Below are 13,010 nucleotides of genomic sequence, written 5' to 3'. Positions count from 1 at the left end.
TTATTTAAGAAAGCATTGGTCACAAAATTCACAAACACTTTATGCATTTTATTACTTTTTACCTTGTTTTAGAGTGAGAAAATGAGAGTAAATTCTGCATTACTCCTCTATATCCTAATCCTTATTCCTCATTGTTCATACATTGTTCTTTAAGTGTTTTTCAAGGAATCAAGCCATATCAACACAAACCTTTGCCTGTTTTCGGTAATTCTTGTGTTTATATCGAAATTTTGGTAAGGTAGACTCTTGTTCCTTCTCTTTTTTTTTTTTCAACAGTAGACATGATAAATTTTTACTCTCTTTCATGTATAGAAAATTCCTATTGAAGCACCCATAGAGCACAGCTAAGGAGTTAGAGAAATTCGAGCTCAAAGTAGTTGAATTTCGATGTTTTTATGATACTTTCGGCAAAAAAAAAATTGCACCATCACCAGATGTGCTTATGTCCTTGTGTATACATTTTATAGTGTGTGAAAAGTTTAATAACTAAATTAAATAAGAGGTAAAGGTTATTATTGGTGCGGAATTTATAACCCACAAACTAACCGGCAAGTGTACCGGGTCGTACCAAGTAATACCTCATGTGAGTGAGAGTTGATCCCACGAGGATTGATGGATCAAGCAACAATGGTTATGTGATTTACTTATTTAGGCAAACAGAAAATGATATTTGAGAGTTCAATAACATTAAACAGTAAATTCAGAGAATTAAATAAGCAAGCAGTAAATTGAGATAAAATATATATGGAGAAAACAGTTAAGGCTTCAGAGTTATCTATTTTCCAGATTGACTTTTCTTACTAACTAATTTAACCAAGCAATATTTAATTCATGGCAAACTATACGTGACTAAACCCTAATTTCTTAGACCTTTTTATTCTCCTCTAAAATTTATCAACCGTCAATTCCTTGGTCACTTAATTCCAATTAGAGGGTGAAGTTCTATTATAGTTTATATGCCATAGAAATCCTAATTACCCAAATATAAGAGGATTATATGTCACGTATCCTGTTAAGTCCAGATAATTAGAAATTTAGGAGAATATGTTTTCAAGCTGTTGTTCAAGTAAAGAGCTTTTCTAAGTTATACAAGAACTCAATTAGAAAAAGGGACATACTTTTGTTCCACCCAAATTCATAAGATAAAGAACGAAAATAATTCTTGAAATATAAATCAGTACATGAATTAAAATAGAAAAATAATAGTATCAATCCATACAATAGACAGAGCTCCTAACCTTAACAGTGGATGTTTAGTTTCTCATGGTTCAAAGAGAAAATAAGGATTCAGGTAAACTGTGAAGTGCGGAATGAGGTTAGAGAGAAGAGAAGTGCTGATTCTCTTTCCTTTTATATCTAATCCTAATTAATTTAAAATCTATTTTCTAAAACTAAAATAATATCTTTTCATATTTTAAAATAAAATACAAATTTAATCAAAATTAATTAAACTATGCGTGCAACTTTTGGAAGAAGATTGGGGACCACTGGTATTATCAGGATCCACGCTGAACTTTAAAATTTCCAAGTTCAGCATGGAATAGGCCGTATTGCTTCCATGCTTTTCTTTCGAATCCACGCTGAACTTGGAAATTCCCAAGTTCAGCATGGGATAGTACATGGATTTCCCTTAGTGCGTGAATTCCACGCTGAACTTGGAAAATCTCAAGTTCAGCGTGTTCAAGGCCGAACTTGACTGGATGGAGGGTTAGTGCTCCACGTTGAACTTAGAAAATTCCAAGTTCAGCGTGGAGTGGACAACATCAATTTTTCGTTTTCTCCATTCTCTAGCCTTGGCTTAAACTCTGTGAAATTTGTCCAAAATGTCACCTGAAATAAACATAATTGCACACGACTCAAAGTAGCATTCATAGTGGGTAAAATATATTAAATCTTGATTAAACTTAGCAATTTAAGTGCAAATTCACTAGAAAAAGACAGAAAAAATGCTCACGCATCAATGATTAGTTAAAATATGTTTGTGCTTATTTTTTGTATTTATATGAGCCACTTTGTGTTGATTTTGTACTTGATTTTTAATTCTAAAAATTCAGTGATGCTTTTCTAATTTTGGATTGTTATTTGAGTGATATATGAAACTTATTTACCTCTGAAAAATATATGAAATAGCCAAAGATTAATGGAGTACTTAGGGTTTAAGATTTAAACCTTAAACATCACTAAAAATAGAGAAAAATATAAAATTGTGCCTCTGAAAATTTCAGCACGAAAATTATGGTGAAAAAGAGTTAAGAAGAAGTGAGAAAAGTCATTTCAGATTAAAAAAAAAGTTAAAAATATAATATAAACAAGATATAATTAAAATTATGAATTTAATAGGTTTAGGAGTAAAATAATAGTTATATAAATTATTTGGGTCAAAGTGATATTTAAAATAACGTTTTAAACCTAAATAAAAATTTTAACAAAAGTAAATCGGTAAAAAATGGTAATTAGGGCAAGTAAATAAATTAATGAAGAGTAAATTAGTTTTCAGGTTCCTAGTGGTAAAAATTAGTCTTTAATAAAAATATCAGAAGTAATTTGGTCATAGAAAACTATTAGGATTTAATCCGGTAAATTTTTTATGCTAAACAAGGTTCAATGGTAAAACTAGAATACTTAGGTGCAAAAATAAAATATTTAGGCATAAAACACAAAATAAAAAATGACTAATTAACTTAATGAAGGTAAAAAGACCTTGTAGTAAAAATATGTGAGTATAATGGTAAAGTAATAACATTAGTGATAAAAATGTCATTAAAAATATAAAAAAAAACAGTAAAAAGAGAAGTTAAGTAAAAAGAATAAAATGGTAAAATGAGATAAGGCTAAGATATTTTAAGAAAAAGACTGGGCACACGTTTTTATAAAAGAAGGACAGAGAAGTCCCTTAGAGATAAATTTCATTTGAGATGTGCCACAAAAAAAGAACTGTAAACTTCAAGGTGCTAGAGGTTGTTTGGAAGCGAGTATTATCCACTGACTGTTAAAATTATGTTTTTCCTTTTGTGCATATATTATGGCATCAAACTTTACGACGATTGTCTGTGTTATGAACTGGTGTTATTTCTAACCATGTCGACACGTATGCACAGATGGACGCAATCAGAAATCATATCTAGAACTAATTCCCAAGTAACGTCGGGTTACAAATAGTCAACCAACGCATGAGTTGATGGCCTGCATAGGACCAGATATGCATCGTACTTGGTTGCTGCCTTTTCCTTGTTTGTGATTACTTACTTGTACCTGTGATTGTGTTTTATCTCCTTGTATTTTGTACTTGGTTATTATTCTTCTATACACTTGTGCTTATACTTGTTTGCATGACTTATCTATATAACTGCGCGAAATCTTATACTTAGACTGCGAAAATCCTTAGATTTTGTTAGTAGTACCCTGTTGAAAACTTTAGGTTCTCATCCTTTACTTCTCCCATTCTGCATATGCAAACTGGCGAGATTTTCTATGAGTTTCCAACCTTGAGATGGGCGAGTAGTATTAGCATTACTGGTGGGTCAAAGCGACTTCTTTTACTTTTCACACAGCACTTTTGTGTTTCTTTAGCTACCAAGGATCGGTGATCAGCAGTAGTTATAATAGTAGTAGCAGTAGTAGTAGTAGTAGTCTTTACCCTCATTCTGTATAGACATTTAGAGGGCTATGTGCTTTTGTAAATATCTATATAAACAAGTTAGAATGACAGGTCCCAAACTAGGGTGACTCTTGTGAGTCGAGGCCTATTAGTATAAATATGGAGTCTGTAAATATTTTCATGAATAAACAACGACGTAACTCGGTGTGAACTATGATGTAGTAAATGATCCTTCGAGCATATATGTATGATATTACTACGTTTTATGTGTTTTCTATGCTTCATGTAGACATTATCTGTCTAATGTTTACTTATTCTATTATATCTATATATCTGACATGCGATCTCAACTAGCACTACAGGCTCATATGTATATATTTAATAATTAATATAAGGTCTAGAGTCTCTAAGAAAAACTGTGAAGTAGCGCCTGGCGACTAGCATTGGTTATGACGCTCTAGAAGTTGGGTCCTTACATGCCTTCCTCCATTGCTTGACTCAACAAGCTCCAGAAGTCCTGTGTCGATGATAATTCGCTCATGTCGCCACCACTGTAAGTGGTGGAGCAGGGCTTGTATGTCGCGAAGGGATACTTCTGCTAAAAGATGAATTTTTCGTCATCGTCATCTCATGAGAGCCCATCAGCAAAGAAGAAGTCATGGGTTGGAAAGCTGGTGAAGTATGAAACGTTTAACGAAAAAAATTAGGAGTAGTAAAATTTTTCTGTCAGATTTAGTCAAGAGATATGATGGAGGAGTTGTCATGGCTCACTTTTGAGATAAATCAAGAATCGATATGAGTGTAGTTTTTTTATAAAAGTCATTTTGTCCTAATTTAAAATAGAAGAGACTAAGTTAGATATTCACTTCTTTAAAATAATAGAACAATATTAATTAGGATGGATATATAAAATTAAGAAAAAATTCCACTCTCCTCTCCTACGAGATGCTAAAATGACATTTTCTTCCCCTCTATTTTATAAATGTACATTTCCCTCTCTTCTAACTTTTAAAAAACCTCATCTTTAATCCATTTTAAATTTTTTGTGTTAACTAATATTAACTTTGTCCATTTTTTAAGAAAAAATAAATTATTTTTTTAAAAAAATATCCATTAGCAAAAATTTTATTTTTATCATTAAATTTTGCTTATCAAAATATCCTTTAATAAATTATTTTTTTATTGATTAAATTATATTTTTACCAAAATACTTTTAAAAAATTAATAATTAAATTAGTTTTTCAAAGATACCTACTCTTCAATAATTTTTTAATTATTAAATTATGATTTTACCAAAATTTTTGTTAACAATTATTTTATATTTTACTATTAATTTTTCGATATCAATATATATTATTTTAACATTAAATTAAAAAATTTTACCACTGTTAATATGTATAACAATTAATATATATTGGTATTGAAAACTAATCTTATTAAAATTTTTTATTTAATGTTAAAATAATATATATAGATATCCAAAAATTAATAGTAAAATATAAAAAAATTGTTAACAAAAATTTTGATAAAATTATAATTTAATAATTAAAAAATTATTGAAAGATATTTAAAAAAAATATAATTATTAATTTTTTTTAAAAATACAATTTAATCAATAAAAGAATAATTTATTAAAGAATATTTTAGTAAGTAAAATTTAATGATAAAAAATAAAATTTTTGTTAATGAGTATTTTTTTTAAAATATTTTTTTAAAAAAAATAGATAAAGTTAACATTAGTTAATACAAAAGGTTTAAAATAGGCTAAAGAAGAGATTTTTAAAGATTAGAAGGGAAGAGAATGTACATTTATAAAATAGAGGAGAATAGAATGTCATTTTAGCATCTCACAGAGAAAGGAAGTATAATTTTCTTTTATTAATAGTCAAAATTAGTCAAATCAATTAAAATATCTTAACGTATAGATTTTTGCTTTTAAAATTAAAATTAAATGGACTTAATTTTGATTAATCTAAAAAAATATACGAACCGGCTCGCATGGTAAACAAATTGCCTATTTACTTTAATATTTTAGTAATTTTACATTTTCAAAAGTCAATCTAATCATAATTGAAGATCCAATCTAACTCAACTAATACACCCACGTACCCCCTAAATCTGAGTAGTTCAGTATTGTTTAAGAAAATTGTAGCTGTTTAAAGTTCTAGTTGTTTTTGTCCAAATTGGTTTCTGTTAGATTACGGACCTCAAAATTCAAAAGAAGTTGCATTTTAAAACATTGAGCCAATGTTAATGATGATGGTAAGAGAACACTAAAAGGGATAGAATCGTCCTGAAAAAAAAATAACAAAAATAGGGGATAAAATCCTTCCTTTTGCCACCAAGAATCATATAAAGTATATGCAGCATAAGTTCTAATTAGGAAAATGGCCAACGTCAAATGGCATAGTTTTCATACCTATTCAAAGATCGTGAGTTCAAATTTTTCTATTTTTGAAACTAACGAATTATACTTTAAATAATATCATCTCTTTATACTTATCTAACAGGTCGCGAATGCGAGTCTCTTTATTTTCGATTAAAAAAATAGAGAACCTCAAATCTCAATTAAGCGGAAGCAGTAGTAGCCTATGCTCGTTATATGTAACTATTTGTCTATTTTTTTATTGTTCTTTTCACTTCTCCTACTGCTTGTTCTTTTTTTCCTATTCTTTTATTTTTTTTTATTATCGTCGTTGTCACCACCACTATACTATCACCATTCACCTCCTTTTTATTTTCTCATTTGAATTTTTTAGATTTTTTTCTTTCTTTTTTCCTTCTTCCTCTATCATTATTATCATTGTTATCGTTATTGTCATCATTTTTGTCTTTTTCTTATATATATAAAAGTTCAAATCCAAAATGTATCGAAATTTTTGAATGATGACGAACACAAACTCATTTCAAAACAAGTTCAAACCAAAATGCACCAAAATTAAATCTAGAATGCACCAAAATTATTTAATGATAACTCAAAACTCCTTCTTCTTCTACTCCTCCTCTTCTTCTTTTTTCATCTTTCTCATTCATTATAATCGTCGTCACCACCACCACATCATCACCTCCTTCTCCTTCTCCTCTTCTTCCTCCTTCTTTTCTTATTTGAATTTCTTCGATCTCCTCTTCTTTTTCCTCATCCTCCTCCATCATTATTGTCATCATCGTTATTGTCGTTATTGTTGTCTTCTTTTTATTTGTATAACAGTTTAAATTTAGAATGTATCGAAATTTCTTAATGATGAGAACACACAAATAAACTCAGTTTAGAACAAATTAAGACTAGAATGTACCAAAATTAAATTCAAAATGCATCGAACTCTTCCATCTTCTTCTTTATCATTATCATCATCTTTTTCTTTTTTTTTTATTCGTTTTCTTTTTGTTATTTTACTTTTTCATTATTCTTTTGATTTTACTTTTTTAATAAAAAAATAAAAAATCAAATAAAAAATAAGAAAGGCATAATGTCGCAAAATTATTAGGAAGAGAAGAAGAAAAAGAAACAAAACACAGTAATAATAACAATAAAAAAATAATAATGAAAAAAAATATACAAAAAAAAATATGAAAAATTATTATGAATGATGAGTATGAGAAGCCTTACGGCATGGAGGCCAATCTCACCAATATCACTACACCATATAAGCCTATGGATCTTCTCCTCCACCTCCACCACCATTGAGAGGTCCATATGAACTAATCTTGGATTATATTCATTAAAAAGTAATATTGCTTTGCAGAACTTATTACAAATTTGGGTTTATTATATATTAACACTTCAGCATGGTACTATTCGTACCAAATGTAATAGGTTTCTATAGAACAGAAAATTACATGAGATTAATGACTCGATCTTATAGCCGAAAAGACAAAACGAATGATTGAAAAAAAAAAACATTTGTGAATGACCAAAAGTAGTAGTTAACATGCATGTTCTAAGTTGAGATAATATTTAATTTGATTTTTTAATGTATATTCAAATTTTAATTTAATATTTAAAATTTTAATTGTCTTTATTTAGTGTTTAAATTTTAGGAATGTAATTCATATTAAAAATAATTTTTTAATACATAGACGTTAACGAACTATTCTGGATAGCTGGACGTCATATTAGACTCTATAAAACAAAGTCATTTTAGTTTTGATATTTTAATAATTTAAAAATATCATAAGTAGTATTTATTAAAATGTTTTCTCTTAAAATAAATGATACAACATCTTTTTTTAACTATTTAAATGTCAAAACTAAAACTGCATCATTTTATATATTCTAGTGTGATATTTAATTGTTTATGTTAATATTCTATTAACATTTATGTGTTAAAAATTATCCTAAAGACCAATTAAATTACGTTTGTAAAGTTTAAAAACTAAATATAAATAATTAAAATTTCAAAAATTAAATTAAAATTCTCATACAAATTTAGAACTACAAATTTAGAGACCAAATTAAATATTAACTCGTTTTATATTCCTATAAGATAACTAATGATAAACTATATATACAAAATAACAGAATTACAAGTTATAAACCCAATAGAAATAATAATATTAACCTAATTTACCCCGTCAACTGGAGACTCCGCATATACATAATTTAGTTACAATAACCTTACAAGAGCTTTAATTTAGTCACAAGGTGGAAGTGATCAAAGGAAAAATTGAGCAAATTAAACTTATTATAATAACGGGGAAAAACAAATATTAATGTAGCTATTTACAGCGACAGATAGCGATTATTATATATACCAAGTCAGATGTCAAGGGAATTTTCTTCGGTGCAATTTGTCAGGTGTGGTAGTTAGCCTGTTGATGACAATTGACAAAGATGTGTAGTAATAAGTTTAGCACTAAATCATCACCTCCACCGGCATCTAAGCATACAACAGCTGTGAAGAAAAATAATTTAGTTTTGCTAATAATCATCAGCAATTTTTTTACGAGTATATTACATGAGTATATTACATGTATGTATATCAAAATCAATCACTAAATTAAATTAATTATTAATATAAAATACATATTAAAATATAAAATATATATTAAAATTAAGTTAAACAATATATATTTATATAAATAATATTTTTTATTTTTTTAATATAAAATGTTTAAAATGGTTGGACATTAATCTTCTTATGAGAGTAAAAATATAAATAAGTTATCAAATTAACTTTTATATCAACAAAAATAAAGGGTGGTGTAAAACTATTTCAAAATGAAATAATATATACATATATGAATGAGCTGTATCCTCGAAAACACGTTTTATCTAAAGATATTGAACAAATCTACCGTGTACTTGTTCAGCCAAATGCCATCATCAGACATAGTTATATACCTTGCACGCACTCTTCTTGACTTTGTAAATTAAACTTTGATGTTGAAATATAAAAAATATTAACATCTGCAGTGTTAGGTGACATTTTAAATCATTATTAGGGCAATTTTTTAATCCGTTTCATGTAATCTATCTCTAAGCTGCCATTGAATGCTAACACTATATAAAGGATCAATTACAATCCTTACTTTGCCAAGCAAGAAGTAGAAAAGACTAGAAGTGTTCAAAGTTATAAACACATAAGAGATTAAGAGAAGATAGATGGAAAGCTCAATGAGGCCAAGGCATTGGCCTCAAGTCATGATGTATGCATTAGCATTTTGTCTAATTGCTATTAACAACGTTGCTGCCATTGATGAAGGGAAGCAACCACCATACTACTTTTATCCACATCCAACTCCGCCATATCATGATGAAGAACATCCACCTCCCTATTACTACAAACCGCCACCATTTCATTACAAATTCCCACCTTCTTTACCTCCTTACTATGGCCACCACAAATCTCCACCTCCATCTCCCTATGTTTATAACTCTCCACCGCCTCCTCCATATGTGTACAAGTCTCCACCTCCGCCATCTCCATCACCACCACCACCATATGTTTATAAGTCTCCACCTCCGCCTTCACCATCACCACTACCTCCATATGTATACAAGTCTCCTCCACCACCATCTCCTTCGCCTCCTCCACCATATATTTACAAGTCTCCACCTCCACCTTCTCCTTCGCCTCCACCTCCCTATATATACAAGTCACCGCCTCCGCCATCACCTTCACCACCTCCTCCATACATATATAAATCTCCACCTCTACCTTCTCCATCACCTCCTCCACCATATGTTTACAAGTCACCGCCACCACCATTATATTCACCACCTCCTCATTATATATACAAATCCCCACCCCCACCGTCTCCATCACCTCCGCCATATCATCCCTACCTCTATAACTCACCCCCACCGCCGGTGTACGGATAATTAAGCTTGGACTAAGTACAATTTATTTTTTTCTTTTTCCTTTTAAAAGTTTTACTACTAGCATTGTGCTATTCAATACAGATGATTGTTGAAGTTTGTAATCGAGCATGGATAAATAATAGAGAGTCCACACAACTAAGTACTCCACACTATGAATGTGGACTATGTTGTGTCACTATATGTGTGTACCACTATCCTTTCAATTAATTAATTCAGATATTCGTTTTGATTTCATGTATCAAATTTCCATATACTATCTACTGCTATATTATACATATAAGCCTTTTTTATTTATAAATCTTATAAATTAGGCCAAATCCAATAAAACACACGCATATTTTATTCCTCCACTCGAGCGTAAAAGACACGCGCGTCAGTGAAACGTTTCTAAAACGCACTACTCACTATTATGAATCACTCTTCCTCTATTACGTATATATATAGTAAATACTGTTAGAAATAAGAGACTAAACTGAAAAAAAGATTTATATATTATTTAATGTATTCAAGTTGTCTATTCAAGTTATCTCAAACGATACAATATAAAAGGATATTTATATGAGTTAAAAGAATCGTAATAATAAAGACGTAATATTCTATAATAAATATTCAGATATACTAAATAATTCTAATTAATCCTAATTATATTCTAACAGATACAATAATTAATAGATTAAAATAAAAATACTAAGTTATTCTTGATTACAAAACCTAAGAATTTTTTTTCTGCAGATAAATTATTGTTATACGTTTTTGATATTATGATTTTTGTACTTAAGGCACATATTCTATAAATAAATAGTATATTCTTGAAGAAAAATAATTCTTTAAAACGATACGATTCTTCGCAGAGATAAAACTTTTCAAAAATAATGTAATCTTTAGGCATAATTATTCATAGATTTTTAAAATCTATCTCAAATTTATCATCATTGTACAAATATATAATGCAGGCTCATGTCCTTACATATAGTTTAGGGTTTAAAATTAATGTGGTCACTCTACTTACGGTTATAGAAAAAATGACAAATTGATTTCTGATTTTTTAGTCTGTAAATATTTAAGTCCTTAAAAATTTAAAAATACATTTAAATTTTTGACCTCTTCAAAATTTAAACATATTAGATCCTTCAGTTTAATTTGTCCAATTTTAAAATTTCTCTCACGTGTGCATCTGTATCAACTAGGTCAGTACAGCGGGAACCACGTTTGATTTTTCTATTGAGTCTGACAGACCTAAATGAACATGAGAGATCGATAAGTCCAAATTTTGAAAAAATCAAGGACTTAAATGAACATGAGGAATCGATAAGTCCATATTTTAAAAAAATAAAAAATTAAATATATTTTTAAATTCTCAAAAATCTAAATATCTGCATATCAAAAAGTTAAAAGACATATTTGTCATTTTTCTTAAAATATAATTAGGAAATTAGGTAGAAAAATCTCAGGAGTTCTTTTGACTCATAAATAAATGGCAGTGAATTATATGGTGTAGAAGTAGTGACTGTCTTTCTATATGTGTAGAAATGTAATGTTTACTCTTTTATTATGCCCAGTGTATATGAGAGAGAACTTCACTTTACCATGAATGTTCAGATGTAACAGTGGTCTTTACTATTTTCATCACTTGAAGAATTAGTAATATTTTTAAATTGAATTAAATTTAGGTGGATTAATTAAAGTGAGAGAATAAGAGGACAATAGACTTTATTTAGCGAGTTAAACTTTTTTTTAGATTGATTATTGTGGTGAATAAGATATGGGTCAATAAAAATGACTCCAAGTAATTTCAGATTATGACTTTTTATTTTGTTTTTTTTATTATTTATTATATTACTGAGATCTGAGTCATTTAACAGCAAAATTTTATATAAAATACGAAAGATCTATAGTTAAAATCGAATTGTAACTCTAGAAACAATACTTTGAAAAAGTCTAATTACTGTTATGTATCTTCATGCGAAAAAATGTTTATATCAGTTATCTTTATAATGAATTGTTTGATATATTCCATTCAAATTACATATTATGATTGTCAAATTGGTATATTGAAATTTTGATATCATTATATTTTAACGAGATATATAAGTATTTAACAAAGCATCTTTTTTATATATGCTCAACTAATAGTTGAAATTCATTTAACTTCTTTTATAACTTTTTTTTAAAAAATATTACGGTCATATTATTATTATTATTATTATTATTAAATGTCATTGTGTCACGTTAATAAAATTAGTACATATAAAAATAATATACTACAAAAACATCCCGCATGTATCAGGATATGAAAACTTTCAGTATTTTTAATTATTAATTTCAATCATAAAATTAATTTTAATAATTGTTAATTTTAATTATAATATATTTTTAATTAAAATCAATAATTAAAAATAAAGAAACACAAAAAAAATCATAGTACATGCATGTGAATGCTTCTTATTATACCATGTGACATGTATTGTAAACCTTAGTCCACGTGCAATAGAGTATATGATTTCCTATTCATATTTGAAACTTTATTAAGTGAATGCAGGTAAGATGCTGTTTTTCATGACTTCATTTGCTATCCATTATTTCTTCATAACTATTAGTGCTATAAAAAAAATATGATAGCATAAATCAGTTGAATAATGAGTTTAAAATTTAAATAATTGTTATTATGGAAAAATAAAAAAAAATATTTGGATTCATATTAATTATTCACACAATAATATAATGATTAAGCGTCAAAATAAGAAAGAACTATGAAATAAGAATAGGAATATTTTTGTTTAGTTCTATACCAATAACCAATCTAAAAAAAAGTCCAACTCACCTAAGTTTATTATCCTTATCCTCTCACTTTAATTAACTCACCTAAATTTAATTAAATTTAAAAATGTTACTATTTACTAATCCTTCAAGTACTGAGAACACTCAATTTCATTATTGCATCTGAACATTCACTTAAGGTGTCATTTCTAGTTCTTTCTCATATACACTTAGCATAATAAGAGAGTAGACACTGTATTTTTATATATGTAGAAAGACAATCATTTCTACACCACAAAATTTACCATAAATGGCACTAACTTTGTTGTGCAT

The 13,010-nt window shown here is 28.2% G+C and overlaps 1 protein-coding gene across 1 annotated transcript; it reads left to right on the top strand.

Moving 5' to 3' along the window:
* Positions 1–9,146: 9,146 nt before the first annotated feature.
* Positions 9,147–10,154, top strand: LOC107476798 (extensin). The gene has a single exon (XM_016096706.3). It carries the CDS (start codon positions 9,201–9,203, stop codon positions 9,918–9,920), a length of 720 nt encoding a protein of 239 aa, XP_015952192.1. The 5' UTR covers positions 9,147–9,200; the 3' UTR covers positions 9,921–10,154.
* Positions 10,155–13,010: the final 2,856 nt, after the last annotated feature.

Source organism: Arachis duranensis, chromosome 3 (genome assembly GCF_000817695.3).
Source record: "Arachis duranensis cultivar V14167 chromosome 3, aradu.V14167.gnm2.J7QH, whole genome shotgun sequence".
Classification (NCBI taxonomy): domain Eukaryota; kingdom Viridiplantae; phylum Streptophyta; class Magnoliopsida; order Fabales; family Fabaceae; genus Arachis; species Arachis duranensis.
Note: the sequence above shows the minus strand (reverse complement) of the source record. Positions and strands in the feature narration are given on the sequence as shown.